The sequence below is a fragment of the Fonsecaea nubica genome (genome assembly GCF_001646965.1).
Source record: "Fonsecaea nubica strain CBS 269.64 chromosome Unknown Scaff14, whole genome shotgun sequence".
Classification (NCBI taxonomy): Eukaryota; Fungi; Ascomycota; class Eurotiomycetes; order Chaetothyriales; family Herpotrichiellaceae; genus Fonsecaea; species Fonsecaea nubica.
This window is the reverse complement of record NW_019173687.1, coordinates 352,689-368,720: the sequence shown is the minus strand read 5'-3', so window position 1 is coordinate 368,720 and position 16,032 is coordinate 352,689. Positions and strand designations below refer to the sequence as shown.

At 51.6% G+C, this 16,032-nt stretch overlaps 5 protein-coding genes across 5 annotated transcripts; 3 read left to right on the top strand and 2 right to left on the bottom strand.

The window, feature by feature from the left end:
* Positions 1-1,390: 1,390 nt before the first annotated feature.
* Positions 1,391-4,128, top strand: AYO20_03159 (hypothetical protein; the record flags this gene model as incomplete). Its single annotated transcript, XM_022641462.1, has 2 exons — positions 1,391-2,324; positions 2,378-4,128. 2 exons carry the CDS (start codon positions 1,391-1,393, stop codon positions 4,126-4,128), a joined length of 2,685 nt encoding a protein of 894 aa, XP_022502664.1.
* Positions 4,129-4,702: 574 nt separating this feature from the next.
* On the top strand, positions 4,703-6,766 carry AYO20_03158 (hypothetical protein; the record flags this gene model as incomplete). The annotated part of the gene is made up of 1 exon (XM_022641461.1): positions 4,703-6,766. One exon carries the CDS (start codon positions 4,703-4,705, stop codon positions 6,764-6,766), a length of 2,064 nt encoding a protein of 687 aa, XP_022502663.1.
* Positions 6,767-7,526: 760 nt separating this feature from the next.
* AYO20_03157 (hypothetical protein) lies at positions 7,527-10,675 on the bottom strand (the record flags this gene model as incomplete). Its single annotated transcript, XM_022641460.1, has 2 exons — positions 7,527-10,163; positions 10,214-10,675. The coding sequence occupies 2 exons, from the start codon at positions 10,673-10,675 to the stop codon at positions 7,527-7,529; spliced, it is 3,099 nt and encodes a 1,032-aa protein (XP_022502662.1).
* Positions 10,676-11,454: 779 nt separating this feature from the next.
* AYO20_03156 (hypothetical protein) lies at positions 11,455-13,546 on the top strand (the record flags this gene model as incomplete). Its single annotated transcript, XM_022641459.1, has 4 exons — positions 11,455-11,529; positions 11,580-11,635; positions 11,684-13,413; positions 13,485-13,546. 4 exons carry the CDS (start codon positions 11,455-11,457, stop codon positions 13,544-13,546), a joined length of 1,923 nt encoding a protein of 640 aa, XP_022502661.1.
* A 48-nt stretch (positions 13,547-13,594) lies between these two features.
* On the bottom strand, positions 13,595-14,687 carry AYO20_03155 (hypothetical protein; the record flags this gene model as incomplete). Its single annotated transcript, XM_022641458.1, has 2 exons — positions 13,595-14,124; positions 14,174-14,687. 2 exons carry the CDS (start codon positions 14,685-14,687, stop codon positions 13,595-13,597), a joined length of 1,044 nt encoding a protein of 347 aa, XP_022502660.1.
* Positions 14,688-16,032: the final 1,345 nt, after the last annotated feature.

Here is a 16,032-nt window from a genome sequence, read left to right as displayed (position 1 = left end):
GGCATATAAAAGAAATAAACTATAAAGTGAGCCTCGTAGATAATCTGTAAGTGTATGAGTTTGTGTCCATCGAAGCAATATGGTTGCGCGCAGTTTGGCGGGCTTGAACAAGCGGGGAAGGTCGCGTTGGGCGCGTCACCACGTGATGTTTCACCAAAATGTGGCTGGTGGCCGATTAAGTAATGAGTAACGATCCCTCCTAGCCACATCAGCGGAACAAATACTTGGCAGTGGATACGATTGGCGGGAAGCTGTTCCAAAGCCTTGCGCAATATGGACTTGACTAGAGCCTTCTAAACGTCATATTTTGTGGAGAGCAAACGACGATTTTCCCGCCTTTCGATCAGGGCTTGACCTTGCAACGAACGATGCCTCGTTTGATCGTGATCGGCCTTTGCGGTGGACCAGCAATGACGAAAATATCCAGAAATTTCAGGGCTAGAGAAAAAACCAACATCGAATACACCTAGCTTGACTGACAGCGACCGCATCAGTAGTGGCAATATTGAAGTCGAGCTTTCTGGCCCATCGTGCCCCCTTGCCTCTGGTCTGATTGATATCTGTAAAGGGCCGATATTGCTACTTAGATCCATTCACAGCACAATGAACCCGGGATGAAGATCAGAACGGCCAGCGCGAGAAGGACCAATTCACTCCAAAAGTCTATGCCTGTCTCCAGGGCTACAGCAGGATCTCTACAAGTGGCTGGCAACCTGAACTCACTGCCATAGTCGTAATGGACTTCAATAATGTTTTGTTGGCTGCCAGACTAACGTACAATATCATCAGTAGTGCGTATGTCCTTGGTGGCAGGTGATGTCATGATGGTTCTTTTGGGTTTTGCTGGAGCTCGCGATCAATATCCGCCTCGCCGCTTCATCGTTCAGCTCTGGCTTTGTCCAGCCTCGATCTCCACATTGTTTCCGCCCAAAAAAGATGCTCAACCACTCTGTTTCTGTCTTGTTCCGCTGAGATCAAGCCACAGCTCTGTCGATCCCTCCTCGATCGCGGCTAGACTATGGTCAGAAGCTCCCCCAACCTTGGAACGAAGCCAGGTCGTGTTGCGCGTGCCTCCTTGATCGAGTGACGCCCTGTGCCACCAACTTGGCTGTGAGGTAATACACAACGCCCACCCCTCCCCATCTCTCACTCATAACTACATCACTTCCTCTGTCTCTGACCTGTGAAGCCAGTAGTTCTTCTCAGACCACTTTTCATCCATACTTGATTTCATATCCACCCCTCAGCAGATTCTAAAACTGCTTGCAATCCTACAGAACCTGAACTGCGATTGAACAAGGGCTTGACCCCCATCTCTCCTCTCTGTTTTCATACCTTTGTGATACCCCTTTTGCACCGTTACCGCTTTGACGGGTAATTGAACGCCACCATGGCCTCCGTTAATCGGCCGACGAACAACGCCGTCAAGGAGAAGGACATCAACCAGAAACTCCAACTCTACGGCATCTACCAAGCTTTTGCCAACGGCAAAGTGCCCTCCAACAAGCAGATCGATGTGGCCTTGAACAGTGCACTCGATTCCAAGGCACTCTCCTCACCTTCGCCAAAACTCTCTGAGGAGGGCCGCAAGCTGGTTGGGGATCTGAAAGAAGTCATTCGCCAGGCCAAATACCTGCTGCTGTCCAAGAACGATGGAAATCTACTTCAAGAGTTCATCTGGGACACCCAACACCTCGACGGCAGCAACGCCAGCCTTCCCAATGCCCCAACGGACAAGGCGACTGCTCAACAGCACGGAGATGAAGCTTTAGAAGGTCTCAAGACCCTCGGCAGACTCATTTTGTCGAACGGTCAATTCCGCAAATTGCTCAATGATGCTGTCATTCTGATGCGGGATGTTGCCGGTGATGCTGCTCAGAATGTCGCCAGCCGCGTGAATCCTTCCGAAGACCAGCTGAACCAAATCGACCACCCCGCGGAAGACAATACCTGGCATGACGTTCCTGATCTGTCCAGGGCGAACTTGAAGAGCCAGGCGCGTGACGCTTACAACCAAAACAAGCCTTTCAGCAGAGAGGAAGCCAAGGACGCCGCCCAACAGGGGCTAGACACCGCTCAACAGCATCCTACCCAGGACAACCAAGAAGCCGGACGCGTAGGGCTACAAAACGCGACTGAGACCCTGAGAGACCGTGCGCAGCAGAATATTCCCGATGAGCGTCAGGAAGATGTCAGGAAGGCTAAAGAAGCCACATCTCAGCATACCAAGAACTACCTCAACAAGAAGGTGCCCCAAGAGCGCCGGGACCAAGCTATCTGGCGTCTTAAGAAGATGGTGGTGGAAATCCAGGGTCACTCTGACTGTAAGTCGTTGACACATTGTGCGACCAAGAACATTCGACTAACCATCAAATAGATCGTCAAGCCATTGATACGCTGCTCTCTCTTGCCGAGACATACGGAGGTCACGCCAACAACATACAGTCGCAGTCCACTGGGACTATTAAAGGTGCTCATGAAGATGATCGCTTGAAGAGTGCTGAAGCTAACTTGAAGGTTCGTACAGCCGCTTACCGTGACAACAAGCATGCGCTGACCAAATTCAAGACGCTGATTGAACGCTTCGCCAACTACACAAGCACTGATGACTTCTTTGACGCCTTGAACAACATCTACCGAGATGCCGATCGCGACCCGGAACTCAAGGACTGGTTCAAGGCTGTGGACAGATACATCCGCAAATGCCTGCAAGAACAAGGATACATTCTCCAAGACGAAGCTACCGATGAATACAACCGGCTCCGCGAGAAAGGCCGCTTCCTTCTCCGCGACCGCTACCGAAACCACACCGACCGCATTCTCGATGAGATTAAATTCCTCGGCGATCAGTTCGACCAGGATCCTCAGAACAAGGCCTTTGGCGATGCTGTCCAGAAACTCTTCCTCGACCTGGGTAACGACGAGAATGGCAAAGCAACATTTAAGCCGCATTTGATCAAAGATCTCACCGAGGTTATTATCCCAGAAATCTTTGAGAACACTCGCTATATTCCGATCCCCCGAATTGAAGTCTCGGACCCCATGATCGACGCTGTGGTTGAGAACCTCGTGATCGAGAGTGATAACCTGTTCCCCAACATCTTCGAGTTCGGCAGTGACAATTACTTCCGCATGGGTCGCAAGGGAGTGTCCAACAAGAGGGAGAACAAAGTCACAATCGCAGGTTCCGGCATTCAAATGGATCTCCAAGACGTGGCGTACTACATCAAAAAGAAGCAAGGCTTTCCATCCATCACCGACAAGGGTGTCATGGACATCTTCCTCGGTGGCGAAGGCTTCAGTTTCAAGATTTCTGCGCGAAATGCTAATGCCAAAGACCGCACCCACTTTGTTGCCGTGGACAAGGTCGACGTTACCATCAAGAACCTGAATGTCAAGGTCAAGCAATCCAACCATAAGTTGCTGTTCAAGATTGCCAAGCCATTGCTGCTGAAGACAATGAAACCAGTGATTCAGAAGGTGTTGGAGAAACAAATCAAAGACACCTTCATTAAAGCGGATGCTTTCGCTTACCGTGTTCATCAAGACGTACAGAGCGGCAAGCAAGCGGCCTTGGAGGATCCTGAGAATGCTCCGAATATCTGGCAATCTTACTGGAACTCTTACCAGAAGATGTTGACAGAGAAGAAGGAGAAGGCCAAGAAGGTTGCATCCAAGACCAATGTCAATGTGGCCATGACGAAGCAAGACTCCATGTTCAAGCACATTAGCTTGCCAGGCGGAGTGTCAACCAAGGCAACAGAGTACAAGGAACTTGCTGCCAAAGGCGATCGCTGGGAATCTCCAGTCTTCAGCATTGGCAATGCGAAGGAGTCAACCGACCTTCCCAAGTCGAAATCTGTCTCACGCAAACCACACAGTACAGCATCTGGTACTATTCGTGGTGGCAACCACCCCAATGACGATAATTTGTCGTCTGTCACTGGTACAACTGTCACTAGTAACGTTGCGGGAACAGCTCCAGCAGGAACAACAGGGTTTAGCAATCAAGTTGAACGTGCCTTCGACACAAACAAGGATATCACCAATGGCGGAGTTAATGTTGGCGGCAATGTGACAAACGGCAGTGCCAACAAGACTTATTACGATGGTGTGACTTCCCAGTAGGGTTGTTGAGAATATGACCCGTGATCTTTCCCGTGGATTCAGCTGTTTGCATTGATACCCTTCCAAGAGTTTTGCTGGTGGTGTGTACAGAATGGTAATGGAGATAAACGCCCTATCAGTTGGTTTAAGATTTGCTTTGCGTCGACACAATGGAATCCTGCAACAACAAGGTTTCCAGTACCTCTGGATATGGACTAGTAGTCAGATAGTCGATAGCGACAGAATGAGCAGAAAAAATATCCATTAAATCACAACGCACAATGCCTTTTGTAGAAGAATACATCGTACTAACGTGAAAGCGAAAATCTACACGTAATGACGAAATGCGATGGTCGTGACGCGTGACGCGTTCGCTAATCATGTTGGGATTAATTGGACTTCGCCCCGAATAAGTGCAAGTCCAGGTTGATAAACGCCACACACTTGATCACCTGCGCATCCCAGGTCCAACGACGGGAGCTTTCCAGCCTTTTGTTGCTTAATTTTTCTCGTACAGTAGTTTTGCTTCCTGGTTAAAGGTCGATTTGTTTTTCCTAGACAGCAACCTGCATGTTCGATTCTACTTGTTTCGGCCATGCCCGCTCGGAAACCCACATTACCTCAGTATCCCAGGCCGGTTTCTCCTGTTTCTGCCGAAGACATCCCAATCTGTGACGACACAGTCGTCTATTATGATCCAGCGAATGATGCCCGGGAAGATGGAGAGCAGCGGGCTGCGAAACGGCGACGGATTGAGGGTCATGCAACAGCCTATCTCCGAGGCCAGCCTATATTCATTATGACGGCCCAACTCAGAGGGCCCTTTGACAGCGGGTGGAAGAATCCTTGGGCTGAAAAGACCATTGGTAAAGCCAAGGAGGCCGCAACAATCCAGCAGACGCTTACAAGTCTGGCACGAGCCACCAAGCCTGCGCACGGAAAGAAACAAAACCCGTCCATTTCAAAGGCGGACCATTCCCCTCAGACCTCTGCGGAAACATTCAGACCTGCAACAAAGAAGACGAAGAATAAACCGGCCGAGGGTGGTCGAAGCCCAGTGAGAAATAGTGAACAGGGGGAAAAAGCCGTTGATCAATATCTTCGGGAGAATGACACTGCTGCCGAAAATAATAGAGTTGAAGATTGGTTGAAGAGGAATGCAGCATATCGGACTCCAGAGAACAATGAGCAGTCCTTGCCACCTCCATCACCGAGCGAAGGCAAGGCACGGAAGAGGGAGAATCCAAGACATAGCCTTGATCTTCCTGTTCCTATGGATGGCATCGTCAGGATTGCGGGTCACAAGAGTCTACTTTTTAGTAGCACATCGGCGTTGAGGCGCGCCGAGGACTTTAAGAGTAATCTTTCATCCCCTCTCAACGCAACGACGCCGCAACGTCGTCCGCGAGCACGTAACTGCAACACTTCTCCACCAAGGCAAAGGAACCCTGAAACTCAACACACGCCGGTCGAGCAAGCCGATGTCAGTGAGTTTAGGACAGGATATGCCATCATAAAATCCAAACAAACGACAGAGCACACGATCTCAACCGTCGTCAATCCATTTATTCGTCATCCTGGTGCTCAGGTTGGTTGTCACGCCATAACTGCTTCTGGCGAATTGAAATCTGCTCTCAGCTTACAGCCACCTACAAAGGAGAGGGAGGAACGACCGGAACCTGCACGAAATGTGATTCCAAGAATCGACAGTACCGCTGGGACGGTTCCCGATGCACATGACACATCTCCGGCAAGTCCATTTGAGCCCGGGCCTCTGTCTTTGGCGAGAGAAAGAACGAAATCAAGCATATCAACAGATTTGCCATCCGCTCAGGTGCCACCACTCCCGGTGCTCGCATCTTTGCCCACGAATCTTTCCAGCCACAGCCAAGCGCCTCAAGAAGTTCTGGACTATCGTAACCCACGAGCAATCGGCACAGAGGGCCTTGGAAATGCAGCCGTCCCTGACATGACCGCCGCTGAGGGTACGAATTCTCTTGCAGATGCCGGCCTTGATGCGGAAAGCATACCTGCAACAGAAAGACAGAAGCCGGTGCCAGATGACCACCAACAGTCTCCAATGGAGGTCGATGAGCTCGAGACATCTCATTCAGTGACGGATCGTGTGTTAGATGTGCCGCTGTCTACAAAGAGAGTTGGAAGAGGGAAACAAACCTCAAGCTCTCCTGGCATCACGAAACCCGGGCCTCCCAAAACTCGGAGACGTCTTGCGTTCGCGACCGATGACACACCATCCGGGTCATTTCGGGGGACAATAAAATCGGCCTTGAAAGTTGCGAAACCAACAGTCGTGATCCAAGATACAATGGCTTTTAACAAGACAGCTTCGCCGCATGGAGAAGAACACCGCCCTGCCACAAATGACTCGAGCTCCCCTAAATTCCTCCGGGCGTCGGCACCGAAGAGTATCCTCAAATCGTCCCTGCAGAGTTCCACGATCGCGCCAGTCCACTCCAACATCTCCAGCTCGTCATCGAACAAGCAGGATGCACAACGACAACAGCTGCTCGCACTGGTGGGGAACGATGATGACTTTGATCTGGATGCGGCTATGGACGAGCTGGGATCTTTCTTGGGTAGTTGGGATGCAGAAAGGGAAGCATTTCTCTCGGCCCCGACCACAACCGCCAGGGGCTAACAAGTTGAGGGTTGTGGCGTATCATTGCGAAAATATGTTATGGGCGCTATGATGCGTGTTTATTCGTTTGTTCTTCTGCCATCCTCCCGTTGTGGCGGTTGTTTCGTCTTTGGGTGCATTTTTGGTTTCCTCTTTGGAAATTGTGCAAGTCAGGATGAGCGAGCGAGCATAGATGTATCGCCAGATGGACAAGCGCTTCTGATTGTCTTCTTTGGAAGTAGAAACGAGGGACTCTCTCCGCTGCAAGGCAAGGTACTATGAATGAATCGATGTACCCTCATACAAACTACCTGACCTGCCTGGGTAGGCTACCTGGGTAGGGTACCTAAGTATACCTACTAAGGATGTATCTATGCTAGGCTACGTAGGTAGGCAGGAGGTAGGTAGGTAGAAAGAACCATCTACCTGCCTAGCACGCGCTCAACTTGCCCTGAGCGTTAAGAGAGACCTGAATGACAATGATTCTTCTGATCCCGATCCTGATCCTGACCCCAACCCTGACCTTGACGCCGAGTCTCTAATCCCTCCCTCTTCACGCAGGGGTCGATAGATATTTCGTGGGTTCGGTGAATGACTGGGAGAAGGGCATAAATGAGTCTGGTTGGATGGACTTATCTCCAACTTTTGCTTTGTTTCAGCTACATCTAACAGAGAGAAAGAAAAAAAAGGTGCGCTGAATATGGAACTAGCTCAGCCCAGCATCGCATCGCACATCTTCCGCCTTGGATGGTTACAACTCTTACACTTCTGAATAGATGGCTCATGGCACGTAGAGCCTCACAAATCCCTGCACGGTCCGTCGACAGGTGACACAGTTGCCGAAATTATTCAAGGCCAGACTGACGCGGCAATCCTCACAGACACAGAGGCATCGACATGGCCACGCGATAATGGCTCGAGGAGCGTTCTGACAGACGACACATGGCGGTCCAAATTGTCTGTCCTCATCGGCATTGCTTGGATCTGATGTTCCACTTTTCGACGTCGCAGGTGGCGGTGCGTGTTTTTGTCGACGACTGAGGATTAGTGATTCGAGGACCTCTGCTTCCTCCATGGAGGTAAGCGGCCGGGGACCCGAAGTGTGCGGTTCTTTGTACAATGAAACTGCGGGGACCCTGGGATCTGGTCTGCGTCCCGCAAGCAGGATTCGAGCCCGTTCAGCTTCGGTCTCGCGACGGTAGCGTGAACGAGTCATGACACCAGGAGAGTCGGATGCCACAGTGGCAAGATGTGAGGCAAGAATCCGTGCCTCTTCCCGAGATTCCCTGTCTGGTGGATTCAACAGTCTGGCCAGCGTCGCCGGATCCAGAGGTGAATCTGTAAAGGCTGGTGTTGACTCTCTGCTTTGGACACCTGAGAATGACCATGACGGTCCTGTATGTGGCTGAGTTGGAGTTCGCGCTCCTTCGGGTTCAGACTCCCAGCCATCTTCTTCGTCGGCGTCACTGTTGTGGTCACTGGCTTCGGTGGACATCGAAATGACACTCGTGATATCGTCGTTATCATCTGCATTCGATGGCTCATAGTCTCCACTGTCGTCTTTTGCGCCAAACCAACCACCCGACTTCCACCACTCATATAGCTTTGTGTCTAGTAGTTCATCGACCCTCTCTTCGGGAAATTCCGTCATTAGCCGTCTCTTCACCTCGGGCTCAATGTCAACTTCATCGCTGCTCGCTATCGTGAGCTTGCCGTCTTTTGTTAAAATCCAAAAGTCGAGCGTGCCCTCGTTGTTCGGTCCGGTTGGCCTCGTGTTCATCTCCTTCAAAGACCGACCAACAATTCGTCGAAGCCAGCGAGGTCTTGCCGTGATGCCGATCGTGTCCAGTAAGACGCCCATCCCAAAGCCAATATACCCAGCTGCAAGAAACATGATCCCACGGAGATATATCATAATCAGATAAAAACGGGTGGTTCTCTGTACTGCGCCGACGCCGCCAGCGCGAGGAGTAGGGTAGACAAACGAATCCTTGGCTTCGTTGTCCTTTTTGTCGAATTTCCTTTCCTTGGAGTAGCCCGACTCCCAGACACCGCCCTTGTCGGCGGCGCCAGGGCTCGACGGAGGGAGGCCGTATTCTTCCAAAATTTGGAACTGTGGACTGTTTGGGAAGGCATTTTGAAAAGCTCCCATCTCACGCATAGCGGAGTCAAATTCATCTAGCCTGTCCTCTTCCAACCATGTGAATTGGCGGACTTCGACTGCTCTGCCCTCATTCAGGAAAACTGCTTCTGATGCCGCTGTGAGTGCAGCAAATCCGGTACGGAGGAGTGATGTGTAAAAGTCTTCATGCCAGCGGATATCAATCCCTCGAGTCTGGACTGCAACCTGTAAGTTGTCGTGTGCTATCATAAAACGTTCTTTGAGGGTGGTGGGCCGTGGAATCTGTGGATTAGTCCCCAGGGAAATTGCCGTCAAGGTGAGTGCAACCAAATATATGAGCAAACAGACCGCTATACCAGCGAGGATGACCATATGAGGAAGAAATCCTATGATCGCCACAGTTGGAAAGTGTAGAAGGCTGCTGACAGGACGGTTGTCTCCATTATCGCCGCTCCGAACCATAACACTAGTTGTGCAGAATCCCCAGACAAACGCCGCCATGAAAGCCATTGCCCATATTCCAGTGTTGACGAGCCTCCATTGACGTTGTTTACCAAGAACAGCAATGATGTGAGACGAAAGCGAATTGCAACACGAGAGCAATGTAATCAGGAGGACTTCTACTGGGACATTGACACGATCAAGCAGATGCGGACCCGTCAGGGCGGACGTAGCATCCGCAAGAGCCAATATTGTACCTGATGCGGGAATCGTAGGCTGTGAATCGAGACTGGGGGACGTGTTGTTTCCTTGGCTGGCCGCAGGAGATCTCGTTGACCCGTAATAGCCTAGACCTAGTGTGTGGGCGATCATCGTCTCAGCCTCGGCGAATGCTAGAGAATGCTCGAACACGGACATCCCGACCTCGGCCATAGTGGGTATCTGTTGCAGAGAGCATGATAAGTTTTCAACAACATGGGACAAGCTCAAACGGAGGAAGGATGGCCAAAGAAGCGAGAAGGAGCCAAAAGGTGCGCGAACGTCGGGACTCGGCCGGCTCATTCCCACTGCGGCACAAGCTTGAGCATCTGTTGACTGGAATAGTAGTGTAGATGTGAGGGTATGTAGCGGGCCACCGTCTGTTGACCAATCCAAGAGGCTGTATTTGTTGTTATCGCCGTGCCGATAGAGCGAGTAGTCCGGTGAGGTTTGACATCGAATGGCCTGCAGAAGATGATGGATTTGGGTGATGAATAGCAGAATAGGTACGATCCGTAGAGCAAGCCTCCTCGTCCAAGTGAGTTGTATTCGTTGCCTTGATGCCCCGTAAACGCTGATACGGTTAAGAATCAGGGCCTGCGCAAGTCAGCAGACGTCTTTGTTGTCTCCGACACACTCGTTCTTACCACCGCGAAACATATAAAGGCCCATCTTGAACTGAGGTAGTGCAGCATGCCCCAGTAAGACTTGAAGCCCGTTGCTTGGAACACCTCTGCAAAGAAGGTCGACCAACTCTCTGCGGCCGCATCTCCCACGGCCTGAGCCAAACCCGGTTGGACTGCTGCATCTGCCATGGCTTGGGCGCCAGCAGCCGTCGCTGTCCCAGCTCTTGCCAGACTGCTGATACCGAGTCCTTCCAAAATAAACCGGTTCCATACGTGGAGGAGGGCTCGATCGATCTGGGAGGCAACGCGGAGAGGGAAGCGGAACAACGGGTTTTTGGCGAGGGGAAGAGAGAAGGAGGATGTCACATCTGCTGCCACCGTTCTGAGGTTGGTCAAATTTAGGAGTGCAGGTGAAGCCGAAGTGATGGGCCCTTGGGTGACTGCAGAGACTGCCTGTGCTGCTGTTGATTCGACCGAGACCATGGTGTCGATACGACTCCCCGCTCATGCGCGAGGGAGGTGATGGTTTCAAGTCATCGGAAGGTGGAGCAAATTAGCCCGTTACAGTCGCGACAACGGTGTCCAGGTGTAAAGCAAAGCAAAAGAATGTCTGGAGCCCACGACCGAAGTGTATTTGTAACGGGTAACTTTGTGTCGAAGTGGTCGGTTCAACTCGCGGCCGAAAACCGGTTGACCAAGCGCGCCAGGTTTAGATCTCGGCTGCCAGGGATGCATGGCGTCAACCGCAGCCTCGCAAACTGTTGGGGGTTGCGGGGGTGGCCGCGCCTCGCAATAAATCTCAGCCTTGTCACTCCTACATACGTATATTCAGCCTTCCTTCAGGCATACTCAATACCCCAAGGTATATATATTAAAATTGAACATATTCTCTCACAATCGACCATAGGATCAGGAGATCAGGGCTTCCCGTTCGCTCAGCCGTACTTAAGCCTGATACCGGCTAGTTAGTACCACAGTGGGTGACCATGTGGGAATCCTAGCTGTTGATTGTTTTTGCTTCAACAATAAAATATTCTCTTTCCTTCTTTTCTGTTGCCTCCTTTAGAGATGGTGCAGTAGTCGGATTGAAGTCGACACGATACTTTTTTCGTGGGTGACAGTAAAAGATGCCTATGTACTTCACCCTAGCCTGGCTCGGCTGAGATAACCTGCTTTCTCAATACCTCTTTTGCCTTCTTTGCACCTCGTCTCATTTTGTACCGAGATAGTCACAGTTCAGATGCCTCGAGGAAGGCCACGAAATGTGGTGCCACCTTGCCCTCACTGTGGAAAGCAATTCCAGCGCCGCGAGCATCTTCTGCGGCATGAGCGCACACGTAGGACGACTGTTGCCAGAGAATACAAGAACAATACTGACAGTGGGTAGATACGCGTGAGAGACCCTTCGCCTGCCAATGCGGCCAGACCTTTACCAGACAGTGAGTCGGTGTCTGAGCTCCCATCCAAGCCATGCGCTTAACCTGTTTTCAGAGATCTACTCTCCCGACATTTCAGACTATCACATGTCCGACACGGAGATGTAGCGCCAGTCGAGGAGAGCAAGGAAGACCTTCACGAACTGAGCGACTTCGATGGCAATGGGACGACGGTCGACGACCCTGACCTCCTATTTGATCCCCAGCTCTTCATGCAAGATATGCTTCCACCCACCCTGTTCGATAGTGACACGAATGTGCCTTTCACCTACGTTTCGGCACGGAGTCAACCTCCCGGCCCAACCGATTTTCCTCATTTCAGCTCCCATCTGCCAGACTTGGACGGCGCGGAACGCCAACAGAGCACTGATGAGGATCATGGTGGGGCTTTCACAGATCATACGCGTATCCTGCCCTGGTCTTTCTCCGAGTCGACCTACGAAGGATTCTGTCTCGAAATCGAGTCCTACTCGGCAGTTCTGCCACATGACTGGCGACTACCATCACGAAATTCCTTGAGCCGCAATCTGGAATCGTACTTCCGCTGTGCCCAAGAAAGTCTCCCTTTCCTTCATTCGGCGACTTTCTCTGTCGCAAAGTCTGACATCGAGTTACTGCTAGCTGCGGCCGCGATGGGGGCCCTCAATCGGTTTGAAACGTCTTGCTCCTCTATCTTGTACCATATGTCGAAAGCGATCCTGTTAGAGAATCTCGGCCGTCAAGAATCGGAGTTATCCAGTGACATTCTGTCATCGCAGAATCAACCAGCTCTGCAGCGGAGAAACGGACTAGGAAAGATCCAAACGCTTATCCTCCTTGTCGCCTACGCGTCATGGGCGCAAAAGGACATGTTGCTAGACGCAATTTTCCTGGGACAACGATTAAGCACGCTGTTGAGACAATTTGGAATCACAGATACCTTGGAATCAACATACGTGGATGATTCATTGATGAGCGTCGCTGCAGAGGAAGAAGCCTGGTGTAAGTGGGTGGCTGCGGAGGAACGGCGGAGGACCTTGCTCTCTGCTTACGTCCTTCACAACCTGCATCATCTCGCCTACGACGTCCCTCTAGAGCTAAAATCCGGTGAAATATGTCTTGCCCTGCCCAGCTGTGAGGAGTCGTGGAAAGCCAGCAGTCCATCGCAGTGGCTCCAGAGCAATTTCCACGGTCGACGTGGGCTCCAAGAAACACTTATGTCGCTTCTCCGTGGCCGCGTATACCCCGTGTCTTCGTTCGCCAACTATGTGCTCATTCACTCCCTGCTTCAGGAATTCACGCATCTCAATGCTGACGGGATCAGGTGTCCTCTTGACCCAGAGACTGCGAACATGCTTGAGACCGCCCTGCGGACGTGGCAGTTGTCCTGGGAGCGCACCTACGAGTCCACGCTCGATCCTCTGTCGAAGAAAGGGCCCTTGGGACTGAATGCAACGGCCCTGCTTCGGTGGGCCTATATTCGACTAAGCTCTAACATGGCGCCGTGCCGGATCCTCCGGTCCCGAGAAGTCAACGACCTTGTGCTTGGAAGGAGTTGTCTGGACAGGTCATCTCGCCTGGATCGAGCCATTCTCCATGCAGCACACGCTTTGAGTATACCGGTCCGCTTGGGCCTCGAGCTGATAGCCAACATCCGATTACCATTTCGGAGCATCGAGTACTCGCTGAGCAGCCTCGATTGTGCCCTGTTGCTGAGGGATTGGCTTGCCATGATCGCGACGATCACTAAATCCAACGGCCCGGACGCACTACGCAAGACGGAGCGCAAGCTCCTGGACATCATCAGTGGGATTATCAAGGAGACGTCTCTGGCAGAGACGCTGGATTTTCCGGAAGACGATTCATCACGCTATCAGCGCATGGCAACAACGACGCTGAGGCTCTGGGCTCAAATATTTCAAGGTGTCCATGTTCTTGAGATTGACACGGTCATCGGCTCTGGCCTCCGACTTCTCGTACAAACTCGTTAGTTCAGGGTTATGCACACTTTGCCGGTATGCTGACCAGAGGCAACATATTGCAACGCCGCGACGATGTCGTCCCGATTGAATGCGAACGTCCGACCCACTGGCACGGTCAAATTCCGTTTACCAATGAACTGCACGGCTTCCTCGAGTTGCTGTTTGGACCCGGCCAGAATGCCATGGAGTACAACCCCCTTGGAAATGGCCAATAATGTCACATCGGGCACCTGGTCTTGTGGGATGCTGGCAAGAAAGCCGACCAAGGATATGGTGCCACCCATTGCCACGCACTCGATGCTCTGTCGGATTGTGCCAATCCCGCCATTCTCAATAACATGGTCTGCTCCCTCGCCATCGGTGATGCGCTGCACTTCCGCCGCCCAGTCTGAATGAGTCTTGTAGTTGATCGTGTAGTCGGCGCCGTATGTGGGTTTGACCTTTGCGAGCTTCTCATCACTGGAAGATGTGATGATTGTGGTTGCCCCCGCCGCTTTCGCAAAGACTAGAGCGGTCAAAGCCACTCCTCCAGTTCCTGCAATCTGTAAGTTGCTGGCTTTATCTTGGGGTTCAAGACCTCATACCTTGAATGAGGACTGTCTGACCTGGCTTCAAGGGCAAGCAGCCATAGAAGCAGTTCCAGATTGTTGCTCCCGTCCCCACCGTGGCCGACCATTCAGTCAAGCTATGTGACGATTTGGGCAGCTTGATCACCTGATGTACGGGCAGGACAATATATTCCCTCAGGACGCCGTCTACGGTGCCTCCAAGTGTGTTTTTATGGTCCTTTACTGGACCATACAAGGTTGAAGAACTGATTGCAGCGATGACAGCGTCGCCCACTGAAATGCTGTGCACCTGCTTGCTGACCTGAAGAACCTCGCCGGCCATATCGGAGCACGGCACAACCTGATCCTTGACCTCGAGTGGGTATGTCCCATGGGCTATGGCAATGTCGCGGTAGTTGATGGAGACGCTGTGAATCTTGATGAGGACTTCATAGTCGCCGATTGTGGGGATTGGCTCTTTGAATGCTTGCAGCCTATCAAAGCCTTTGCCGGACGTATACCGGAACACCGTCTGCTCTTGGGGAGACATAGTATGTCCGCTAGGATCAATGGTACCGCAATGGATAAAGGTATATTGTCGAGCTCAGAAGGTTTGAGATCAAGTCTGAGGAGCCGTTCCCAAATACTGGAGGTTGAGCTTCCAGGTCCATTTATATCTATCATCTTCGCGGTGCTGCGTCCAATATCCTGTATATAGGAGCGTCCAATGTTCAATATGTCATCTCGACGTGTTCGATATGTCCACCTTGAGCTTCTGCCTTGCAATATTTGGGGTAGAAAATAGTGTTATGTCGGAGTTGAGAGACGAGACAGTTCATCCCATGGTGCTGTGGTTGGTTGAATTTCTGCCATTGGAGAGCAGAGTTCTGACTCCACAATTTCTACCCCAAGAGAGTCGGTCTTGGGAGTGGTGTTTAAGGATATTTTCGCAACTAGTCCAGGTTACGGGACTCTCGGAGGATGGAGGATGATCTGCATGGAAGGTCGACTTGTTCCTGGCCCAGTGAAAGACTGTCAGGGTTGGTTATGCCCCATGTCTTCTGTGTATGGCCACTGTACCTTGACCAGGACCTCCTTATTCGACTCTTTAATATCACTATTTTTCATCCCCTGAATCTCGACGAATCTCAGCATTGCCGACTCCATAATAGGCCGTAGGTGATGTAATTCGTCTCTGAAGCTGGTACCTGCTGGCCAACGTTTCAGTCGCATGTTCATCAACTTGTGTGACAGTTGCAAGCTGCAAATACCAGAGTTGACAGCGCTCGGGCCGCAGTCAACCGCCATCCATCTTATGATATTCGTGGTTGACCGCCACTTCGTCTCTTGTGCAAGGAACTGTTCAAACCCCTAGATACATCGTATGGGAGAGCCGCTGCGAAGACGCATGCTACAGTTGGCTCATTGACTGATGCAAAGCTTGTTTGGTTCAAGCAATGACGAAGACAGTGACGACGCCATGATCGACGCTGTGACTTGGTGATCGACGCTGTGACTTGGTGATCGACGCTCCACAATCGGGTTGGGCTTCTCAGGTTGGTACAAGTGGCACCGCCTATGCCGCAGTCGTTGGATATGTCGCAGCATGTCTATTACCGACAACAGGGATGGGCGCCAATGGTATGTAGAGCTGTACTGGGTGTCAAAGGATGTGCAGGCCCTGGGCAGAGATTCCCGGGGTACTGGAGTGAGGCTGTACAGGGTCAGTACGTGCCGCATTTTGAAACACGGCAAACCAGCTGCGGCCCGGATTCACCTTTGATCTGTTGTACCTGGATCTCAACTGGCTCCTGGGACCTCGCATCCAAGGAAGATGTTCACAGAGCCAATGCAGAGGAATGCTGGGATGTCACAGTCCACAATGATGGGGTTTC